General features: G+C 39.8%; 1 protein-coding gene across 3 annotated transcripts in view; it reads left to right on the top strand.

Annotated features, from left to right (window-relative positions):
• BMP5 (bone morphogenetic protein 5) overlaps positions 1-25,336 on the top strand; it is a 61,101-nt gene that overhangs the window by 18,959 nt on the left and 16,806 nt on the right. For all 3 annotated transcript variants that reach the window (XM_030037968.1, XM_030037967.1, XM_030037966.1), the window contains 2 exons: positions 9,404-9,596; positions 15,427-15,575. In XM_030037968.1, coding sequence (XP_029893828.1) covers positions 9,404-9,596; positions 15,427-15,575 — 342 coding nt within the window. The remainder of the gene's footprint in view (positions 1-9,403; positions 9,597-15,426; positions 15,576-25,336) is intronic.

Below are 25,336 nucleotides of genomic sequence, written 5' to 3'. Positions count from 1 at the left end.
ACTTGCTGAGGGTGCACTCGATCCCCTCGTCTAGATCATTGATAAAGATATTAAACAGAACTGGCCCCGATACTGAGCCCTGGGGAACACCACTTGTGACTGGCTGCCAACTGGATTTAACTCTATTCACCACAACTCTTTGGGTGTGCCCATCCAGCCAGTTTTTCACCCAGCAAAGAGTACACTTGTCCAAGCCATGAGCAGCCAGTTTCTCCAGCAGAGTGCTGTGGGAAACAGCGTCAAAGGCTTTACTAAAGTCTAGGTAAACAACATCCACAGCCTTTCCCTCATCCACTAAGCGGGTCACCTTGTCATGGGAGATCCGGTTAGTCAAGCAGGACCTGCCTTTCATAAACACATGCTGACTGGGCCTGATCACCTGGTTGTCCTGTACGTGCCGTGTGATGGCACTCAAGATGATCTGCTCCATAACCTTCCCTGGCACCAACGTCAGACTGACAGGCCTGTAGTTCCCCAGGTCCTCCTTTCAGCCCTTCTTGTATATGGATGTCACATTTGCTAACTTCCAGTCAACTGGTACCTCCCCGGTTATCCAGGAGTGCTGATAAATTATTGAAAGTGGCTTGGTGAGCACCTGTGCCAGGTCCCTCAGTACCCTTGGGTGGATCACATCTGCCCCATAGACTTGTGTGTGTCTAAGTGGTGTAGCAGGTCACTAACCATTTCCCCTTGGATTATACGGACTTCATTCTGGTCCCTATCCCCGTCTTTCAGCTCAGGAGGCTGGGTACCTGGAGAACAACTGGTCTTACTATTGAAGACTGAGGCAAAGAAGGCATTAAGTACCTCAGCGTTTTCATCATCCTTTGTTGCTATGTTTCCCCCTGCATCCGATAAAGGATGGAGATTCTCCTTAGCCCTCCTTTTGTTGCTAACATATTTACAGAAACATTTTTAATTGTCTTTTACAGCAGTAGCCAGATTAAGCTCTAGTTAGGCTTCAGCCCTTCTGATTTTCTCCCTGTATAACCTCATGACATCCTTGTAGTCCTCCTGAGTTGCCTGCCCCTTCCTTCAAAGGTCATACACTCTCTTTTTTTTTCTGGAGTTCCAGCCAAAACTCTTTGTTCAGTCAGGCCGGTCTTATTCCCCACCAGCTCATCTTTCAGCACATGGGGATGGCCTGCTCCTGCCCCTTAAGATTTCCTTCTTCAAGAAAGTCCAGCCTTCCTGGACTCCTTTGCCCTTCAGAACTGCCTTCCAAGGACCTCTGTCAACCAGTCTCCCAAATAGGCCAAAGTCTGTCCTCCGGAAGGCCCCTGCTGACCCCTCTCCTTACTTCTCCGAGAATTGAAAACTCTGTCATTTTGTGATCACTATGCCCAAGACAGCCTCCAACCATCACATCACCCACAAGTCCTTCTCTGTTCACAAACAACAGGTCCGGCAGGGTGCCTTCCCTCATTGGCTCACTCACCAGCTGTGTCAGGAAGTTATCTTCCACACACTCCAGGAACCTCCTAGACTGTTTCCTCTTTCTGTATTGTATTTCCAGCAGACATCTGGTAAGTTGAAGTCCCCCAAGAAAACAACGGCTAGCGATTGTGAGACTTCTCGCAGCTGCTTATGGAATATTTTGTCTGCTTCTTCATCCTACTTGGATGGTCTATAACAGACTCTTACCATGCTATCTGCCTTGTTGGCTTTCCCCTGATTCTTACCCATCAACACTCAACCCTATCATCACCATCATTAAGCTCTAGACAATCAAAATACTCCCTAACATACAGGGCTATCCCACCTCCTCTCCTTCATTGCCTATCCCTTCTGAAGAGTTTATAGCTATCTACTGCAGCACTCCAGTTGTGCAAGTCATCCCACCATGTTTCCATGATGGCAACTATGGCATAGCTTTCCTGCTGCATGATGGCTTCCAGCTCCTCCTGTTGCTTGCCCATGCTGTGTGCATTGGTGTATATACACTTCAGTTGGGCTATTGATCCTGCTGTCTTTTTTTGAGGGATAAACCCTAATTCTTATGTGACCATTCTCAGGTGCTTCTGTGGTTTCTAATACATCAATAACCCTTGCGTCTTTCCTGCTGCATGTATCTCCATCCCCTACCTCCACTGAGATGGCAGGCCAAAGCACCTCACTAGCATACTGTCCCTCAAACATTGGTGTGCTGCCTCCAGGCTCATCTCTAGTGAGCCTGGTTTTATCCCTTTTCCCCTTCTAGTTTAAAAGCTCTTTCAATGAGCCCTGCTAACTCCTGACCAAAGGTCCTTGTTCCCCTTTTAGACAAGTGTACCCTGTCTGTTGCCAGCAGGCCTGGTGTTGTGTAAACTGATCCATGATCAAAATCCCCAAAATTCTACTGGTGACACCAGTCTCGGAGTCAGGTATTGATCTGCTGGGTCTTCCTGTTTCTTTCCTCATCATTCCCTGCAACTGGAAGTACAGAGGAGAACACTACTTGTGCTCCTGATCCCTTAATCTTTCCTGATTGCCCTTGGATTTCTTATTGCAACTTCATCACTGCCTACAGGAAAAATCAATAATGGATAACAATCTGAGGGCCGTACCAGGGTAGGAAGCTTCCTCTTCACATCGTTAACCCGGGCCCCAGGGAGGCAGCAGACTTCCCTAAGAATTGGTTCCGGTCTGCGTATTGGGCCTTCTGCTCCCATCAGAAGGGAGTCTCCTATGACAATGACCCATCTGTTTTTCTTTATGGTAGCAGTTTTGATGCAGGGTGTAGGCAGACTTAACCTCGGCAACACCTCCAGGCTAGATGAACCGTTCCCCTTGTCATAGTTCGGTTCCACTTGCAGAGCCTCATACCTATTACGCAAGGGCACCTGGGAAGGCTGGGGAGTCATGGAGGAGACGCGCCTGCTGTGCTGGGCAGGAACTTGTTGCCATTGCCACCTATCCCTTAAGTCACTGTGTTCAGCCAGGTGGAGAGAGGATAGGGAACCCTCCATATCATGCGTTCTTTGTGCCTGTTAGGACCTGTCCCAGGGAAGGCAGGGTGCGATTCCAGTAGTCTATCTCTCAGACTCCCTGATACTCCTCAACCCACTCACCCCCTCGCAGAGCTCTGTCACTAAGCGGAGGAGTTGCTCTCCCTGGGCACACATCCCACCGGTGTGCTCACTGCTGCTATCCTGTGCTGGTGTAAGACCAGGGTATGGCCTGCAGCCCCACACCTGGGTGGCAGCGTGTTCCCACTGGAGCTCTGTCAGGGAAGTCGTGCCAGTTGTGGTGGGTGCAGAGCTTAGAGATGCCACGGCTTTCTGCTGGATCCTTATATGCCTGCTCTTGGGCTTTGAGTACGGGCTGATCCATTTTGATTGGAGACAAGTTCCCAAAAGATCTCAGTTCAGAAGGTAAATTCTGAACATCCCTAAGACACAAGGACAGACATGACTGAAGCCTGTGCAATGTATTTTCCCACCTCAGCCTGGGGAGGGAGATGGAGAGGGAAATGAAGGGTTATTAAGCATAAATCACACACTCTCCCTTACTACTGGCTACAGAATATGCTTGGGAGCACCAGTGCTCCCTCACTCTGCTGAGGAAAATCGGTAAAAAGAAATTAAGAAGACTTGGTACTAAAAGGAGAACAAGCAAGTGGGCATATGAGTCTGAAGCTTTGTAGTTAAAACACTCAGCTGAATGATTATCTAGTAAATGCCTAATGTCGAATTAATAAAAAAATCAGATGTGGGAACAAAAACTTAATTCATTCTCATTTTGACCCCCAACCCCTGCATTTCTTCTGTGCAGTGGCCCAGGATGTCCCATTGCTGGGCTACTCAGCATCCTGGCAGTTAGGATATGGTCACTGAAAGCAGCTGACAGGCATTGAAATGTCATTTGACTGAGCAAGGGTTATTGCTTAGTCCTATTCTCTGGAGCTGCAGATGACTGAAGGGGAAATGTAGATAAACTCCTCTGTTCTTCTTATTGGTTGGTGCAAGACAGTTGGCCCTTAACAAACAGATGTGTCTCTCCACTGACTGTATCAGGCAGCTATCTCTGGTGTCCGAAACAATCCAGATCAGGATTCTATAAAACAGATTAAGCCTATTAATAAAGCAGTAGTGCTTAGACAAGTATTTACATTGTCTGGGATTTTTTTTAATAATCACTTTGGGAAAGTATTTTTCATCACACTTGAACTTTAAAAATCCACTTGATTTAAAACCTTTCTTAGAAGACTGTAGTCCTCATTCAAAGGCCAACAGGCAGAATGAAAAGGCTGCCATTTACTTCAACAAACTTTGAATTAGATTTTGCATTTTTAGGACTTCCAGAGTAAAAAGATGAAAGATATACTTGCTGAGATAAGCTTAGTCTAAGTTTCTAAAGTTAATGTTAATTTTCTACAGTGTAAAAGTCTAAACAAAGTTACAAAGCTTTAGCGTACATTTTTTAAAATCCATTATCTGGTTTCCTCAACTGAGAATGATGTTCTGATGAATGTGTTCTTAACATCTCTCCAATGTACTTCATTAAAATATTTACACCTAGCATAGCTGTTGTCTGGGTTTTTTTAAATCCTTTATTCTGCTCTAGGATCACATCTTTTCTCTTATCCACATGCCCTACAAAACTTTGTTGCCTTATTTTGTAAAAAGTGAGTCACTTTAAATAGTCTAATCATGGAAGAAAGAGCATGTTTCTAGAATTCGAATGTTGGAGAGAAGAACAAGAATGAAGTAAATAGCTATTTGATGTCTGTCTTTTCACAGTAGCACAATAGCTAATTCCTAGGGCCTCTGACCTTTTAGTGTCCTGTAACAGAGTACTTGCATTAATCTGTTGCTTATCTGTCACCTACTGCATTTGATATATCCAGCCTCTGCTTTCAATTATCAGTCATTAGAGGCAGCACTGAGTAATTTCAGGAGAAAATGCCTGGAACCTTTGACCTGTTTTTGTCAGATAACCACAAGTGTTCACTGTAGATAAACTATCATTTCATTATATTCAAGATGTAAATGAGTGTTGTTTGTAGTGTATCAGCTTACTGTACCCTTTATCACCTTGAAGTGATTAAAACTGACTGGTTTACTTAGCACTTATACAAAGAATTCAGAGTAAAACAGTGAAATTCAGTGAGATTAGTGTAAATGGCCCCTTATAATTAGATGCGGTCTGTAAGACCCTCCATTTTGCCTTGGCATGTATATTTAGTAGTTAAACAGTGACATTAAGTTGATTAGTGAGGCTTCACTATTTGTGAATCCATTTGGGATCCTGGGATTTTACATTGTAAAATCAGATTATTACAACATATCTTTGGTTTGTTCCCTGGTTTGCCAAAGAAGCTTTCACTTTCCCTACGTGTCACCACATACCAACCTCTTCAGGAAAAGCAAAGCACATGTCAGTGGGAAGCTAATCACTAATGAAAGAGCACGTCTAATAGCCCCTCATGCACTATGACCTAAACTCATTGCTAGCAGTTTTTACATTTTTTAAGCTCAGTCAACAGTTACTCAGACATTTATAGCTGAATTGGTAAAATACCAATTACTTATTATACTGTCCATCCATATATGTGCTTTGTATTTTTTTCCAGAAAACAAATACTTTTGTTAATGAAAATCAGTGTATGACATCTTCTCTTAGTGTAAAAGATGACCCCTTCTCCAAAATATCATTTTGGTGTAAATTTGTCTTCATTCTTAGAGTTGGGCTTAGTGTTAATACAGTACAAATAGTTCATCAGTTTGCCACATGGGTGGAAAATATCATTCTTTCCCACCATACACACAGGTGTTTGTGATATTCCCCTGAGCCATGATTTGTCTGATGTAACCATAGTGCTGAATGTATTAATTTCAGGTGGTATAAAAATAACGTTTTAAAAAGTTGATGCTAAGAATCCTAATCGATGAAAGCAAATGAAGAATTTTGTTGCAATCAGCATTGATCCTAATATTCTAGTTACTTTTACTTAGAAAAATTATATTCCTCCAATGGTTAAAAAAGGACTTCCCAATTTTCTGGTCAATCAGTTTTTAGATGCTGTGATTGGTCCCACAGAGATGCATTTTGGCAGATGAACTGAGCAGACCTGGAGTGACATAAGGACGCTCTGGAAGAACTGAATACTTTAAAATGTTAACCTGTATTTTTTGGGCTGCCAGTGTTGAAAAGCTCTTGCATGTGAAATAAAAATATTTCAGATATGATGCCCCCCCTGCAATTCATGCCATTTCAGCAGGTGAAAGGACCTCAGAGATACCCTGCTGAGCATTCACAGTCTTCCCTGATAAGGTATTTATTGGATGCAGAAGGGATCAAGACTTGTGTATTATTTTCAGAATTACAATACTCAAAATCATTAAATAACATTTCGCTTTTATAACTTGGCTGTCATTCTAGCCATTAGTCATTATTGCAACTTCACCATCACTGCTTTTTTTACAGTCTACTGTATAATGCAAGATCTTCTCTAAATTTGTGAAAATTGTTTTTACGTTTTGTACATTTGCCAATAGAAATTTGAAGTTTGAGATTCTGGCTTTGTTGCGGAGAGTGGGAGCTCCCTGGACTCACGTTTTTTTGTGGTGTTCAGTGCCTGTTTCCTACAACCCTTCATTTCTGCAGGCTGTTGCGACTCCCAAGTTCTGGCCTGCCTGCAAATGCTGTCTTGACCCAAGGAAATTTTGAACTTGTGTCCCTTTCAGATGGCAGTGATGTCTTTTCCTTGGGTAGACATGGAAACACAGATAAGTACTGTCTGTGTGAGCTGTAATAATTAATTTGGGGCCCATCAGGAAGTGGCTATCAGTATTCTTTCAGCAGTTGTGAGTGGTCCTGAGAGAACCCCACCGATGCTATCGCAGGGTATTGTAGAGGTTTCTGTCCAAACTGTAACATATAGGGAGGGAACTGCTGTTTCCAAACGAATGTTACTAATTACAAGGTACTTGTAAGAAACTAGACAAAAGGAAACCTCAAACCCAAATAAAAATGAAACAGGCCAGGAGTACTGACATTTAAACCTTTTATTGAGCATCTAATTCTCCAATGCTTACTCATAGTGAGTAGTGATTAGTTACCTGTGCATGCTAGTAAATACTTGTTGAATAAATACTAACCAGAGATATCAGAAAGGGTTGCTACATTAAGTCTTCCTTTAATATATTTTTCATTTGAAGGTTATTGGCATATCTGTTCCACGTCAGCTTCGAAATGCCCAGTTATAACCTTAGAATCTTGCAGCAGACTCTGCACTAGAAAAAATCCTTCCCAGGTCAGTGCATTTGCATATGCTAATCTCTGCCAATTTGTCTCCAAAATGAAAGGCTTTACATGGACATTAAAAAAAAAGGCAAACAACCTCCATACCTCAAGTCAGATCTCTGTATATACCTCACAGTTTAGAACCGGGCAGTGGAGCTGCTAAATAGACTGTATCCTGTTTCTCTTCAGTAGCAGCCCATTCATCTTCAGGTACAGAGCAGTCAGTTTACATGCTTCTACCTCTTTTCTGCCTTACTTTTTCTACTTAGTGTATGATGGCAAACCCATGTAAGCTAAATACACACTTGAGCCAAGTAAACCTTACAGTTAGCAGACAATTTTCCTTTTGTCAGCCAGGAGAAAGTTCATTTTCACTGAAGATAAAGTGGTCTTATAGCCTATATATTTTATTTTGGTGGTTCTTAAGGCAACATAGATTTGCACATTTTAAAAAAGTATATGCTAATGAAAACAGGGATAGTTTACATTTTTGAAAGGGTGAAAGGGAAGTACACTGTAAGGGACCAGCTACATGGCCACAGGTGACTTAACTAGTAACTACTGCTCTGAAAATAATGTAAATACTTTTCTTTCAATAGCTCTCACTTTAATATGTCCCTGTACCCTTACATGGCAAGCCCAAAACATATTTTTTCTTCTTTTAGTGCATTTCTGTTTTTTAAGACCACGCATACCTTCTAATAACACACATATGCAGGCTTATATATAAATATATATGTATAGTTATGCACACATACAAACACACATATTGCATACAAAACACATACAAAATTGCTTGGGTGTACACATATAAATGAGGATATAAGTATAAATATACATATGTATTGTAATAACATACACATTTTATTATTTATACATGTAACATTTAGTAATCTAAATATGCGCTTTTTCAGAACTGACGTGGCTCCTCCCTCAGTTCCGAGGACTGTTAATACTAAAACGCAATAAAAGAGCAGGGGTTATAGGAGGGAACATTTAGCGGAGCTGGGTACAGTCATAAATGTTTAGCTGGTTATCCAAACTGAATCCCAGCTCTGAGTGTTTTAGGATTTGTCTGCCATCAGTAAAACAATGCACCTATCTCATGAGGCAGGTAGAACTTCTCCAGAAGTGAGAAGTTCTCTCTTCTCACAGAGCACAGTTTCTTCACATGTCAATGATACGTTGCACTGTGTGGCAGTGGAAAACATCGATTATCTTCTGTTCCACATCTGTAAAATCTGAAGTATTAATCCCATAAAATGGTAATCAGCCAGTACTGTGGTCTGTAGGTTCCCTTGCCACATGAAAACATGTATTCCATTGCAAAAGTCACTCCTAACTCCAGGTCAGAACTGCAGCAGACAGTGGAATTAGCCCCAAATCAGTTGTAAACTCAAATAAACTAAAATCCTCTGTTTGATCCCCCTTAAAATTTTGTGCGATTCTGAATTAAGCAATGATGAGGTTAACTTTTTTATTTTAAATTGTGGCAGTGTCAGAAGCAGTGGAAGCTGCATCTGCCCACCCACAGCAGGTTTGAGGGGACTTCTTAAGCCAGGAGTGTGCTCCCTTTGCTGCTGGGGTCCAGAACCACTCAGCTCCTTCTTCTGACCACTGGCAAGATGACATTTATGCCATTAGAGTACAACATGTGTGTATTTATATGATGTAACTGCTTCTTAAATATATAGTTGTCGCAGTACACTTTAGTACCACTTCAGAATTTATTACGTTAAGTGGAAATGAGCAGCACTCCTCTCATCTGCCTGGTTATTAGTGGCAATTAGTGTTTTCCAGTCATCTATGGCTCTGACATTACTACTGCTGTGCTTATGACTACACTGAAGTCCTAAATCCTTTTGCAGATTTCAGTTTGTCCATATTTCTAGTTACTTCACAACACGCTCCCTTTCAGCTTTTTTTTGATATTCTTTCCACTCCAACTTCTGGAATTTGTATAAAAGCCACCGAGGTTTTTTTCATTTTAACTGAAGACACTGGGCTGGTGGAATTTCCTTTAACTGGAAGTGTGTCTGGGCTTGTGGTTTTATTATCTGCACAGTTTTATATTGTCCTGTTTGTTTACTCCCAAGCACAGGGAATGCTCCATTAATCATGGGAAATGGGCATTCGTGTCACCTCTTTAATTTACATTCAACTCTTTTTCTCACAGTTGAAAGGGACAAGGACTTCTCCCACCAGCGAAGGCACTACAAAGAGTTTCGCTTTGACCTTACTCAGATCCCGCATGGAGAGGCAGTGACAGCAGCCGAATTCCGGATATACAAAGATCGAAGCAACAGCCGCTTTGAGAATGAAACCATTCAGATTAGCATATATCAGATCATCAAGGAGTATCCAAACAGGTACCCTGTTGGCATGAACATATCACGTGTTGAATAATGTCTCGTGTTTCTATCTTAAGTAGGGAGACAATAACTGATCATAAGTGTACCCTCGGCAAGGCATCAGTGCTATCACTGTGGCTTATGCAATGTTAATTCCTAGGCAAAGACAACAAATACTGAGCAAGAATAAAACTTATCTTCAATGTAATTTATTCCAGGTTTATGTAGACTTACATGTCCAATCTCGCCAAATAATCTGCCCATGCACAGAGAGGGTGAGGGTTCGTGTTCTCAGTGAGCAAATGGTGGAGTTGTATGCACAGTCTAAGCGTCTGGATTTGAGAAACGCACTATTTGCTGACTCTGAGGTACTACAAGCCAAGATTCACTTAGCTCCTTAAAGGCAGATAGATTGTTCCTTTGCTTTGAAGGAGCTTGGCTTTTTTGCATGTACTTAAATATTTTGCAGAATTTAATTAAAAGATAGTCATGCACTAACTTTAAGACGACAAATGCACACTTAACAAATGCTGCTCACCAAAACCGAAAATTAAAACAAACCATAGAATCATAGAATCATTTAGGTTGGAAAAGACCTTTAAGATCATTGAGTCCAGCTGTAAACCTACCACTGCCAATTCCACCACTAAATCCTGTCCCTAAGTGCCACATATGACGTTACACATGAGCAAATCTCCGAACCTGAGTTTGCAGAGCTTTGTGTGTGACATACTTCCAAGACTCTACAAGACCTGAGTAAATGACCAGATTTCACCAAGCAAAGTAGTCAAATACCTGAAAATTCCCATTGAAAACTAGTAGCAATTCCAAGATGCTTCTGAAAAAAGCTACATACATGCAAAAATTGGGTTTTGAAATTAAATTAGCTTATGTCTTTTCTCAGAAAAGTGGAAAAAAAAAAGGGTTTTTTGAGATAAACAAAAACTCTCCCTCATCTTGGAACAGATAAAACATTTCTATCCCGGGCGTGTTTAGCAAAAGCAAAGAAAGTGGCAGCCTAAACTTGCAGAGTATTCTGGAGGAAAAAAAATGCCCCATCACCAGTTAGCTCAAAGGTTGGGCCAGAGTTCAAATCTCTTTTCTGCCCACAGAAGCTTGAGCTTGTACCTTCCAGGTGAGATCTCTGAACGTCAGGTTATAAAATATTTATGGCTATAACCAGGGAGTCATGTAAATGGAGTAGAATCAACAGGAGGGAAAGAACTCATCCTTCCAGAATACCTTCCGCTTTCTTAGTAAATTTGGGGATGAACAAAACAGTGTGGGATTTTTTTTTTACCTCTGTCTTCAGCTTGCAAAAATTCTTTTGACGTAGGTTCTAAAAGAAACTTCTTGGACAAAGAAATGAACAGGAAGGAACAAAACATATCTTTTTAAAGAGCACAGGCAGGCCAAGGCTAGGGTGATGAAAGCTCTTCACCTGAAAACTCAACAGATTTTTTTTGAAGAACTAATGGGAAAAGTTAGTTTTTCTAACCCATCTGATGTTTTCTTTTTGGTTTTTTTTGTTTGTTTGTTTGTTTGTTTGGTTTTTTTTAATGTTTTCTCAGTAGGTGGTTTCTATTCTATTTTAGAGAAAGCAAAACTGCTCACTATTCTGAAGCAAGATCACAATTTAATATTATCTGACTTCTTAAAATGACAACTGTCTCTGTGAAGCCATTACAGAATGCTCTTGATTTCTTTCAATACATAAACATAAATTTATAAACATTTTAGATTTCCATTTATAAACATAAAAGCCCCATGTCCTCTAATGGAAGCATGATTCTGGAAAGGGGGACATGCAATGATATGCCACCTATTTGATTTCACCAGTATAGCTACAGAAACTTCAGATGTAGGCTAAATGTTTCCCTCCTATTGGTGATTTTGCCATTCTCTACTCATATATGGAGTATATAGAGGAGTATATATGGAGTATATATCTTGATACCTCCAGACAGAAGAGCTACCAAGAATAATTTATCTTCTTTTTTTTTTTTTTTTTTTTTTTTCCAATAAAGCCACAGCTTTTGCTTTGGGGCCCAGAATTCATTAGTGTTATCCTTGACTTTGTCACCTCAGGTTTGTCCTACATATGTACATGAGATTTTAGATGCAAAATTTTCAGAAGCTGCAACTGCAGAATGTGAGGGTGAGAGAACTGTGAGGGTGGTGACACACTGAGGGAACAGGTTGCCCAGAGAGGCTGTGGCTGCCCCGTCCCTGGCAGTGTTCAAGGCCAGGTTGGATGGGGCTTGGAGCAGCCTGGTCTAGTGGAAGGTGTCCCTGCCCATGGCAGGGGGTTGGAACTAGATGATCTTTAAGGTCCCTTCCAACCCAAACCATTCTATGATTCTAGGATTCTATAATGTCCCACACTCCTTACTAGTGCCATACCACAGAAAACCTGCTGGGTTTGACCCTGCTTCTCCACCCTTCTTTGCTTTGAACAGGAAACATGGGTGTCTGACAGGGCTCTGCAATGCAATCCCAAATGCAGTCCTGCTATGCTTTCAGGCAAGGAGGGGTCAGGGTTTAGGGTTTCTGAGTTGCAGACTAAGGATTATGTTGTAGTCTCAGACATTTTTCTGTCTCTGTGGCAACATGGCCGCTGAAGTGTGTGTGTATTATAGTCGCTCAGAGTTTGCTGAAATTACAGTCTTTGGGATTGAAGTTTTCTATTTGTTCTAAGGAAATGTGTAAAGCACAGCCCATGGCAAGGCAAACTTTCCTACACAGCCCTGCCAATGTACTCCTACCCGGATCTTTTCTCATGACGAAAGTTATGTAGTCCAACAGGCCAAATCCTTGTTCATGATCTGGTGGCGGCTAGCCACTAATTTAACTAAACCCCAAGGATTTTTCCCACATTAGGGAATCCTCAAGTGACATTAAGATACTAAAGCAGCTTTCTGGAATGAGGCAAGAGGTGAAGCAGCATTATGGGGATGGCCTATTACATAGTAATCATGATTTGATCTGGTTGAAAACTTTGCTGGGTTTCAAGGAACATATAGATTCCACCTTTACTTCCTTAAGTGACCCAGGAGATGCAGAGCTTCTTAGACATTCTGCCCGCAGCTTCTTTGCTGAAATTCTTGACTGTGGTAGCATTTCTGCTGTAGACAACTGGCCGTTTGGGACAAGACTGAGATCACTGAACTTAAACAGCCTCCATAAAGGTAAAGCCAATCAGCTGTATTCTGCCTGAATATGTTCACTGTTGCATTTCAGGCTATTTACGACATAATGCCTTACTTTTTTATTATGTGTTGTGGGCTATTTTTTAAATAGAAATATTTTTAAAAATCAGAGCCAAAATTTGCAGCTGTTTTTCATTTTAAGTGTGATCGTTTTTTTCTTTCCACAGAATAAGGGAGAATTTTAAAATTAAAAATGTCACAAAATGTGATGAGAAGTTTGAGTGAATGACACCAGCTAATGGGAGAATCCTGATCCCAGAGCTCTCATTGCCTTCTCAGGGGTCAGGTTTTCACCCTATGTTTCTATCAATTGTGAAAAAAGTTGGGGTCTTTCCTGACAAATACTTTGAATTTCTGTAGTAAATTGCTGTTACGTGGGCTAAATCATTAACATTGGTCTGGATGTATTTTCTCTATTCTACCACGTGTTCTCAAGAATCAGTTCTAGTTTTCTCTAGGTACCCACAACTAATTTTTGGTTCATTTGCTGAGTTAAGGGGTAAGAACAATCTGCCTTTTTGAGTCTATTACATTAGCCAGATCACTATACTTGTAGGAACGTAGACAAGAAGATTGACATACCAATGCCAAAGACACTTTGGTGTGAGTTTCTGCTGCAGTACAAAATAATAAAGTCACATTGAGGAGAGATCCACTGGGGAAATTTGTCCTTTATGGGGATTTCTGGACTGTACCATTAGTAGGGCCCTACTCTGATTTGGCATATGAGACATTGTGCATCCTGACTTTTGAGAACATTTCGTATCAGTCCCAGCAAAATTTGGAGCTGAAAGAATCTATGTGGAAGAACAATTACAGATTCTATGAGGAGACAAGACAAATGTGAAATTATAGCACTGTGATACTGTAATATTTTAACAATTTTCTGTTAATTCTACTGAATGATACAAGAAATATTTAAAAATAAACATCTTAAAGACTGTCGCATTCAGAATTAAACCTTTCAGCTTTAAAGTTCCAATAAAACTGATTATTAGAGAAAAAAAATTGGCATTTAAGATGCCAGAGAGTACTATTTATGAGCTTGTGGTACGTTGTCAATTTGTTTAGTGCTAGCATAGCAGGTCAGGCTCTTTTGAATTGTAAGACTGTTTTCATGTTCGCTCCAGAGGAAGACTGTATGTTTTCTCCTTGTGTGGTCATTAGCACAGTTCTACTAGAATGGAAGTGATAAGACCCCAGCAAAAGATTATCCTTTTACAGAAGGAAAAAAGGTGACTTGAAAGAAAGCCCTTTCAATTTTCTTCTTTTTTAAAAACAAAACTCCTTTATAATTTCTGAGCTCTTTAACCTGATTCTGCAGATATTTCTTACATGTAAGTAAACATATGCTTGTCATAGCCCATTTGGTCTTATTTTCCTGAGTGTTGAACAACCACAGTTTCAAGAGCTACACAACATGGTTTTTTCAGTATCAGACCTAGACGCATTTACAGTGTTTAGGCTAGATAAGACAGTAACTTCCTACAATGTTGTTGTGATTAAGCAACATAAAAATACAGTGACAGGACCGTCGTAATTTTAAATCCTCTTTTTATACACAAGGCCTATTATTTCTGTCTGTCTTACCTCTTTAAGCATATATTCATGCTATCTGTGAGGTAACAATATGATTCCAAGGTCTGTGTAAGCCAAGTCTGTCTTTAGTTGACTTGGACAGTCACAATTTAGAATAAAATATTTTTTCTTGTATATTATTGTTTTGATTACTAGTTATGGCAGAAAAGAAACAGGTTTCTATAACTATAGATTTAAAAAGCTAAATGGTGAGAACAGTTTTTAATACTGCATGCTGCTTTGTAGAAGAATGTAAAACAAAGCTGATGAGAGTTAAATTTCTTGGGTTTACTGTGGTCATTGTAGTAAATTACTTGTAATGCAGATGTGGTTCTGGAACCAATTGTGTCAGGAGATATGTGAAAACAGAATAAATAAACGATCCATGCTAAACATTTAGTAACACAATTATACTAACTCCCCTGAGCAGCCCTTCTGAATTACTGGAAGATTTCATGGGAACAAATTTGAGAATATACCAGGGAACTGAGGGTTAAAATGTAACAATTACATTATTGAATAGATACTTTGATATAGAGACTTATTTTCATATTAATATGAAACTGTCTGAACCGTCATCTATTCATGTTTTGTCATATGATATAGCTGCTGTCATATGTTATTAATAACAGATTTTTTAGCAACGCTATGCCTTTGAATTTTAGTTGAAATTGGAATGTGATTTTGACATTTTTTGTCTTTTACACTGAGTGGTTTATAAAAGTTAATTTTCCTGAGACATTCTAGTGCTGAAAGATGAATCCTTTATACACAGCCTCAATTATATATATTGTGTATTTATGTCAGGAAGCTGGATTTTTCAGATTTTCCAGAGCTGTAGTTTTTACATGCTGAGACTCATTTCAGAAAGGCCTCTCAGGGGAAATACCTGTATTATACTTAACAATTACGTTAGCTACAGCACATGCTGTACTGTATCGTGATGAGGATATGTCAAAGGATTATTCATTTGGACTCCAGGAAGTTATTGTCAGCAAGGAAATTAAGGACGAAAAATAATAATATTTGAATGCCTTAACTCTCTATTTTCTTTAACTTAGAGATGCGGACTTGTTCCTGTTAGACACAAGAAAGGCTCAAGCTTCTGATGTGGGCTGGTTTGTGTTTGACATTACTGTGACCAGCAATCACTGGGTGATTAATCCACAGAACAATCTGGGCTTGCAACTCTGCGCTGAAACCGGGGACGGTAAGATCACAACTGTAGATTGTAACGCCGTATATGCTCTTGTCGTCTCTTGCTAGGAATCTTTTTTGGACAGGTGTTTTTTAACTTGACTGGGTGACAATTCACTGAGAGTTTATAAGCAAAGAACACAAGTCTTATCCTGCCATAGCTATAGTCTGCAAACTTTCTATCATTCTTAATTCTGTAGAATATGGCAATTATAAAGCTAACTGAATTAAGTTAAATTAAATGAAGTTTGGGATAAAAACTCCTGTATACAAAATGAAGTTCTATTTTAATATTCTTCCACTGATGATTACATTCAGGAAACTCAAATAGATTTGTGGAATTTTTGTTTTAGAAAGTTTCTAAAGAACTTTCTGGGCTGAAGCCTGGAGAAAGTTATAGAAACACCTCAGGACAGTTCAGGAGGTATCTTATAGCCGCTGATACTGATGCTGGAGAAGGGTTAACAATAGGGTAATGTGGGAATTTACTTTCTATCATTTGAAAAAAAATTAATTTCAAAACTTTTTATCTTGAAATGGGTTAACAGTTTGAAATCTTGAAAATTTTAATTAGGTGAAAATCAGAAAGAACCCTATAAAAACTGAAGTCAGAGCTGTGGGGTTTTTAGTACAAATTTACTGGGCTACTACATTATTCACAGTTATGCTCTTCATTAAAAAGTGAAAATGCATCTCAATGCAAAATAATATTTTTAGAAGAAATGTTCTTTACTTAGACTTCTTTAGAAACTAATAAAAAGAGACTTATATACTGTTTTTTCTGCAATGGTTCACTTAATCCATTCTACTTTACAAGCAAACTTTCAGATTTAGCGCTTTCTTGTCAAAAAGCTTTTTATGTCAGAGGTCAAGGGATCTATGATGCCAGTTAATCTAAACCTTAGCTGACATAACGTTAATGAGTAGCAGAAGAAATCCTGGTGTAAGGATTAATATTTTTTACTTCTTTCTTTGTTCTGGCTACATTTTCTCATTGTTTTTGATCTGAATTCTCCCTCAGGCTCAGCTGGGCTGTGAACAAAGCCTCTCATACTTTTTCAGCAAGTGCTCCAGCTGCTGGAGAGTTATGCAAAAACTGTCCTCCTTTAGGCATGATGCTTAAAAACAGATTTGGCAGGCTTGAACCAGAGCAGATGACCATTTCACCTAATATTGCCTATACGGTCAGACTACAGTCAGTGGAAAAGGGAGGCAGCAATGCAAAGTAGAACACGTTGTTGCTGTGTTCAACCAGCCTTCAAAGGCACCACACCTGAGCTCGGGCTGTATGGGGAGCGGCTCTCAGGCAGCCTGGTTTTGTGAGGCCATTTTTAAGCCTGTAAAATTCTGGAGAGGTGACACCTCCATCAGGCATCCAAATTAGGTGGACTGGCTTCCAGCCAGCTTTTCTGCTCCAGAATAAACTCCATCCTTGACTTTTTTTCCCAGGACATTCAAATACAGAAATTCTTGAAAATTAAATACCCATGAAAGACATTCATTAAGAAACCCTGGAACCAGCAATTTGTCGGTTCTAGCCTCAAAATTATATCCATTCAGTAAACAGCAGGAAAGTTTGTATGGGTAAAAGGAAACCTTTAGGTTAATACACTGAAGAAATTGTAAAAGAACAGTTTATGTAAATATTTTCCCTGTCCTACTCCCAAGATCAGGAAGGTGATAGATAATTTTCTATTTTAAGTTCCAAAGCCACAAGAAGCTTTACCTTCCGCACCTCACTTATTTGAATTTCTCAACACAGCTGCTTGAGTGAGGAGGGAATTCCCCTCTTCCCTCAGTTTCTGTTCCCTTTTCAGTTTATTCATGCAAGAAGAGTGCCCTTCTAGGGACTAAAGTTTTCAAAACTATAGGGAAGACCTGTGCTATACCACTTCGGCTTACCATTAGGAAAATCATCCTTTCGTGCTCTTACAATTTTGCTCTTAAGGCTTTGATTATTTTTATTTGGTTGCTGTTACTTCTGGAAGCTATTAGAAACACCAGCAGTTGAATGACACATTTGTGTACAGATGGAACATGAATTTTTATACATGACTCAGTATGTAGTGGACTCAGTTCGTAACCCAGAGAACCCCACCCACCTTCCTTCCAACCAGTTTTCTATAAAAGCTCAGACACTGGTTCAAATCAACCGAAAAACCTTCCCTTGGCTCAAGTGAACTTAGGCCATCCAGGTCTGAAGCATGTTTCTTCATGCCTCCAGCTGTCCATTGAGTTTATGGGAGGTAAAGGAATTCTGCCCCCGTAACTGGAAAGACATTTATGATAAGACCTGATCCATTAACCTTTCTATTGCAACAGACCAGTAAACTAAATGGGATTCTGTTAAGTCAGAGGATCCCTGTTTGAGGTATCCATGTGCTGCACTGGGGCCATGGATAATCAAGTCTGTAAATACATACTAATTTTTAGATTTATTCATACAGCACCTTTAAAATGGGGTGCCAATAATTACTGAGACTCCGGGGTGCTACTATATTGTTATTACCATTAACAGTAATCTTTCTTACAGCTAACTCTCAGTGACTTTTTAGGCAATTACTTGTGTAGGTATATTCCTTTGGTGATCCCTGAAGATGGTGCATAAATAATAATAATGTATTCATAAGGAATAAAAAAATTTGTAACTATTTAATATAACAGTGTGATAAAAACAACTTTGGAAGAATGTCTGGTTGTTGTAAATCAGATTTTTCCCCCTTTGAAAATGCTGAAAAAGTACAAAAAGCCACATGACATTGGAATGTGTTTTCTTTTTTTCTTTAAAACAGTATTTGGTATCATACGTCTCATTTTAGCATGAAATGTAGACTTTTTCTCTTAATGGGACATTTTATTTTGAACAGTAAGAATAAAGGTTTGCATGACACATATGGAAGCTGTCAACATATAATGCACTGTTTCCCTGGGGCTGTGATAAATTAAGGATCAGGTTTTTTTGATTCTCTTTTTCAATGTCTCCTCAACATTCTGCAGCATCCCCTTTTGGCCGATTCCCTCCTTTTGACACCAAAACTCTCCATGGTGTTTAGAATGAGAGGTGATCATTTTCACACTGATGGAAGTGCGGGTGCTAGATGAATTGCAGCATAAAATCAATGCAGATGCAGAAACAATTCAAAAAGCTCCATGTGACACTTTTCCTGTATATATATCATATGTCTCCTAAGACTTAAAACAGGTTCCAGTGAATCAGCAGCTTTGCATTACATTTAACATTTTTATAATTGGAAGTCAGCAACAGTTTGAACATCATTTTGCTGGAGGAGTATAAATGGCTGCAAGAGTACTCCTTTTGCTGTTTATATCATTGCTGAAGAGAACCTAGTGGTGTCTACAGAAAATGAGAGAGGGAGATAATGTGTAACAATGACTATTTGTGATCCACAGAATAAAACAAGTTCCAAATACACAGCTCTCAATGCAACATCCTGGGTAGCCCCCACAGCTGTGTTGTTCTGTGCCTTAGATTACTGCAGCTCTCAGTTATTTTCCATCCACCTGCACATCGGAGGGGAAGAAACTGGTGGTAACTTTGAAAAGCCTAAGCTGATTAAGGTGATTGCTGTTACCACGTTGTCCTTTGGAAGGTTTCTTCTGGCTTTCCTGCTGTTTGAGGTGGGCAGGCAGCAGGACTTCTCAGCTCCCCAACTCTGACTCTTACTTCAGGTATTTTTTTTTTTCTCAGAGCAAAGGGAAACTTGAAAGAAATAGGTTCCTTGATCGACGTGAAGCCTGGGGAAGGCCAATTCTCTCTCCAGCACATATTTGGGTACACTCTGACATGTGTCCCCTGAAGGGGGTTTGGCTCCTAATCCTATGGGCTGCAGGAAGGATTGGTGAGGTCCTTCTCCAGCGATGATGGGGGAGACATCAAGAGACACACACTCTCTCTTATTTAGCCTCTTCTCCTTTCAGCCTGGGCCTTCCAAGGTCCCCTTCTCCTACAAAGCCTTCAGAGAGGCAGCATGGACACATTCTCTATGTTGCAGAGGGTGGCTGGCTTGCTTTCAACCTGTAGCAACCTGTGGCAGCACTCTTCAGGTAGTTGGCTGCATACCTTATGTTGGCCTTGGCCTTACCTTTACAACACTAAATGTTATCAATCTCATCCTGAGGTTTCCCCCAGTCAACCTTGGCACCTAACTTACATGATCACGGTAGCCATCGGGTGCTCTGGAGGATGCTGCTGGGTTGTTACATTTAAGTCTCTTGGTGGATCTACTACAAGGCAAAGTATTAGGAGTGAGTTCACCTTCATTAGTGTCCTTACAGTGGGGGAATTTAGGATATATATATTTATATTGATATATATATGGACTTTGGCAGGCAATAGCTCTGCCTAAATTCTGAGCCATCTGGAAGCCATATAGCCATGTTAGCACAGCACTGAACCCAAGCTAATATATCCTGCCCCTCAGCAGGTTTTATTAGCTTGGGCTCAAGCACTGCCTAAGTACAGCTACATGAGTTCTGGTTCAGAGCTGACTTTGGCCAAAGTTACACTAGTAAATTAAACATGCTCAGGAATACTGTGGTGTGAAAAGAGCCAGAGGGATGACTCTCTCAGTCTCCAAAACAGGGTAACCCCATGGCAGCTGCCCCCCCGGGAGAGGTCCCTGCAGCACCACCTTGGGATGCTGGGGAATCTGTGGTGGTGCTGGCATAGGACGTAAGGGTACCAGGAGCACCCTCCCAGCCTGAGGAGAGCGGATGATCCAGCTCCAGTGCCTGGGAGCACTCCTAGGCACTCTTTAATTTACTCAGATAGGTGTAACCCCTGTTTCCAGCTGGGTCAGAAATACAGTCAGCATTTTCTTGTGTCTGCTTGTAGGAAGCAATGTGAATACACCCTTTGTTAGTAAGAGCACACTTACTTTAAGCACGAGGGTCAGGGAAGTGAGATGGGCTCCTGCCCCTTCTCCTGCCACCACTGCATACTGGTGCATACTGGTCCTGGCTGTACATCTGTGCAACTCCCCCTATTCTTTGTTGGATGACCAATTAAGCTAATCTCACCTTGTTTTATTGTCTTCCTGAACATATTTTTAACTGTGCAGAAAAGCCCGAGGACTCCCACAAACCATTCACAGTTTAAGCACATTAAATTGAAAGGATAAATCAAGTACTTCACAAGCGTATTTGTGTATGATTACATCTGATTTTTTGTGTAAGCATACATGGTACTGCCACATTATACAGCATACCATGGTTCCTAACATGTTCCCAAGTGCTTTCTTCAAGAGCTTGATGAATACCAAAATCAACACAAAAAGATGTGCAAAATTCCTTCAACTGAACTGAATAAAACCAGCAAAATGTAAGATTTTTAAAAACAAAAGCTGAATCTTTAGTTTTGACTAAAGCTGTAAAGCCTAGGAAATGCAGAGCAGACCATCCAAGACCACCCATTTTTAAGAATTCCTTAAAGCCCCCAGGGAGCAGAAGAGTTAATAAAACATATGAAGCTTGTTTCAAAAGCATATTTTATGTTGAGATATATATATATAAATTTTTCCACCAAAGGGAAAGTTTGCATAACAACTTATGTAGATGATACAGTAGAGACAGTATAAAATACTTTGAGTTGGAGTGTTGAGGGTGCCATATATGGACCATCACATTTGTGATGTTAGGTTTTCTCTGCTCCTTTTTTAAAATAAGCCTTCCTTTAAGCTTTGGTAGTTAAACTCTACCTCGATTCTTTTGTTTCTATGAAGTACTCTTGCTCTCAAGAGCAGTGTTCAGGCATGAGAAACCACACAAGTTTCTGTCTAATTTTAAAAACTACTTTGTGAGCTTTCAGACTCAGAGCCTGAGGACAGTTTTTGCTCAAACATTAGATGTTATTGGACCTTGTATAGTCAGGGTCTTTCTCCAAAAGGAGAATCCTCATTTCAGATATCACTCCCCATGAGGAGGAAACCATAGGTGTGGCACTGGAAATTTTTTTTCAGCAAACCAGAAATGAATTCTCAGCATCACTAAAGTTTTCATTTCTATCTACAAATATATAAAATTATTACCAAAATAACTACTGTGACCTAGCAGTAGTGGTTAATCTGTAAAATGTGTTTTGTGGTTTGTTGAACATTTTTGAAAGTAAGTAAGTGCTTGTTTTTCATAACAAAATGAGTGGTTTGCTGCAGTTCGATGACTCAGGACAAAATAATGGATCTTGGAATCACTCATTGTCCTGTGTTGCCAGTGTAAATCTGGCCCAGATGCATAATGGCTGAAAGCTCTTGCAAAATTAGTGTCTGCTCAATGCCTTACATAAAATATATGCTGCCTGCGGAGAGACAGCCAAGACACAAATCTTACCACTGTCATTGGCATCCACACTGGCGATCTCAGAAAAAGTCAGCTTTCTGAATGTCATGAAAAATGAGATGATGTCTCCAGGTCAGGACTGTGAGACAGATTGTTAATGAAAGCTTGAAGGGCTCTTGCATTTCCATTTGGAGCAGCTGGGGGGGAAAATGAACTTTTAAGATGGAACTTGATCAGTTCATGAAAAGAATTGTATGATATGACTGCATGTGACAGCAGAAAAGCAGATATAGTGACACAGCAAATAGCTCCACAGTTATCATCCTGAGTGCTATTCCTATTTTGTGGGTAAAAAAAAAAAAAGAACAAAAGCATCTGGATTGTCGAGGTAGGACCTTTTTATAAGCTGAACTTCACAGTTATTTTTGCAGCAGCGATTCCTTTATTATAAGGGGACAGAACGTGAAAAGGCAAATAATATTCATTCAGTTCAGTCAGTCAAATCAGCACTTCCATACAAGCTTTTATACAAACTGCTAAGGGCACTTTACTATCAAATAGAATAAAAGCCAAAAATCAGTTTAAATGCCAAGTCAAACAGATGCGTCATGCCAAAGACTCAAAATCATATGAATAAGGACTAAGGAGTTCAGCAGATTGGGAACATAATACTTTAAATAACTCTTTGTCTCCAAATATACCTGTCAATATGGAGAAGAGATAATAAATTATCGTAGCAGGATTGAGAAGCACATGCCAGAATGTGAGGAATACAAAGGCTCTGGACTGTCCCTGCATGGAGTAAGTCCATCTCTTAGGCTTATTTGTTTTTTCTAGGTGTAGGGGCAATTGCAGGGGCTAGGTTCAACAGAGCAGGCACTAGCTGACTGCTGGTTTCTTGCAGTTTCTTCTTCTGAAGTCTGAAGAAAAGTCTTTGAAATCCTCAGAATTAAAGATATGCTGGAAGGATAAAACCAAACCCATTTTTCAGAATGCTTGACCATGTTCAGTTCTTGTTCAGAGATGCTCAAGAGAAGTGGAGACACACCTTGCTGTTTTGGTTTTACCAGTTTCATGTGGGTGAAGCTCTGAAGGAAGGTGTAGTTAAGCAGGTCAGCCTGAGTCATTCAGCTGATTTTAGAAAATATTGCTCTAATACCACAATATGGAACAACCGCGTGCTGGAGAGACCTGGATTTTCAGCTGTCATCGAAGCCAAGAGTTTTCTAAATGCTTAGAAGAAATGATAGATTAAAACCACTTACTAAAAATGAAGCCCATGAATGCTGCTTCCTACAAAGGCCAGTGCAGTTTAGGGTAAGATTTTTCTTACTGCATTCTGAAATCCACACTACGGACAAAGGTGAGGACTACCTAACAAGACCATGGCACACACATGGAGCTATTTCTGTGGCAGAAAGCTTGATGCATTTCAGCAGCAGGGTACTTTGAAATACCTCCTGTTCAGGAAGGGACAAAGCTTTGTGTTCTTAGACCGAAGGAAATCTCCCACATGCACACTTTTTTTTTCTTTTAATAAAGGATAATAGAAGTTCTGTAAATGCAAACTTTCTTTTGCACAGAAGCAACTTAAAATGGAGACAACATATGTGGTTTGAATTTCCAAACCAAATAGTTCAGAGATCCTCCTTGGAAGAAATATAGAGTCTCAAGGGCAGCATATATTTCGATTGCTTCATCTTCTGAAAGTTGCAGTTAAGCTAAGGTATATGATAAGCCAAGAGAGAAAAGTTTAATGATGAACCCACAGAAGTCAATAAAAGTTTTCCTGTTGACTGCACTAGAAGCAGATCCAGTGCATATTCCATTCATGAATTGAACAAATGGGTCCTAAAAACTCAGGTTGGCTGCTTTAAAGATCAAGCAAATAAAGGAATAAAGTCATATAAGCTGTTTCTGTGTGTAAAAAGGCTGTGGGTTACAGGATTAATTTTTTATAGTATATCTCTATACCCTGAATAACCGAGTAAGCCTTAACTTGTGGAATCTTAATAGCCATCTCATTGCTGAAGTCTAAAGGAAACCCAGAGGAAACTTAATAATATTAAAAGTTATTTTAAAGGGAGTTCACATTGGTTTGAAGGATATTTTGCTTCGCACACAATATCCACCATTGTAAATTCAGAGAACCTAGATTTAAATTCAGAAAACCTCCACACATCTTTACAGCCCTCAGTATATAAATCTAATAGTATTCTTAAAATGTCCACCAGTAAGGTATTAATCTTTTACAGATAAAATTAAAATTCTGAAAGTCATTGGAACAAAAAATAAAGAAAAATAGTAAAAATATTCCCTCTAGAAATGAGGGGAAACTTGGAACTTTGTGGTAAGAGGCTAGTTTGTCCATGTTGCAATGAATAGAGAATAGTCTGTACAGTTTTTCATATCTGACTTGCAACAGGAGATTGGAACATATAGAAATTAATGTTACTGAATTATTTAACAGTAACTCAAATACATGAAAAGAAGAATTAAAGAAATACAAGACTAAAAAGCCATTTAAAATGAAATCAGAAGCTTCAACAAATATAGTTTTCCCTTGCAGTCAAAAAAGTAATTATCAAAATTGTTCAGAATATGTTGCCAATTATTCTGCTCCGTAACTGCTAACTTTCTCAGTTCTTCTTTTGCCTTTGCTGGGCTCTCTGTCACTGGAAACATCTTAAACCAATTTAAAGTGCTACACCTGAATAAACATGTTGTAAAAGTGTTTATGTATTGAAGTGGGTCAGTTCAAGGTATGGTATTTGGCTGGAACTTCTAATTTCTCTTTTTACTGCAAAAGGGCTGCCAGAAGGAGGAAGTCTGAGCTGAATTAATACATTTGTTACAGTGGAAGTAGAATGGAAACTACTTTAACCACAAATCAAACTGCCTCTTTCATTTACGCCAGTGATAGAGTTTTTCTAAGAAATATAGACTCTGGCGTACAGCCACTGTAAGTTTGTGTTTGAAAAGGAAACCTACATGTTTATTTCTATAAGGTTTACTCCTATGCTTATTTGGAAGTTCTTTTTCAGGATGATTGAGTTAAAGGTATTATACATTTGTGAGGCAGATGCTCCTTCGTCGCTTGCATAGCAAACTTTTCCAGTCAGTTTAGAAGAATCCCCAGGCGCCCTGATGACGCGCAGCGCACGCGGTGCCTGTGCCTGTACCTTCGCGTTTAAAGGACCTCTGTGTCCCCCACCCAGCACAGCTGCACAGCTTCACATGACACTGTCTCATTTTCTGACGGTTGAAGGGCTCTGCATAATACACGTACGCACAAAAGTGTTTATGCTGCCAAAATAAATTCTGTTAAGAGCAAGGGTTTATTTGCTAAAATGTCACTGATGCAGTTTCAGTGACTTGTTTTGCTTTCTTTTCTTTTAGTGAGGTTTAGATCCTATAATATAGTGAGGTTACCACACAGTCCTGACTGAACAAATATTTTAAAGAAATATGCACATCCCC

Source organism: Aquila chrysaetos, chromosome 15 (genome assembly GCF_900496995.4).
Source record: "Aquila chrysaetos chrysaetos chromosome 15, bAquChr1.4, whole genome shotgun sequence".
Lineage (NCBI taxonomy): Eukaryota > Metazoa > Chordata > Aves > Accipitriformes > Accipitridae > Aquila > Aquila chrysaetos.
The sequence above is the reverse complement of the archived record's forward strand: the minus strand, read 5'-3'. Positions and strand labels throughout refer to the sequence as shown.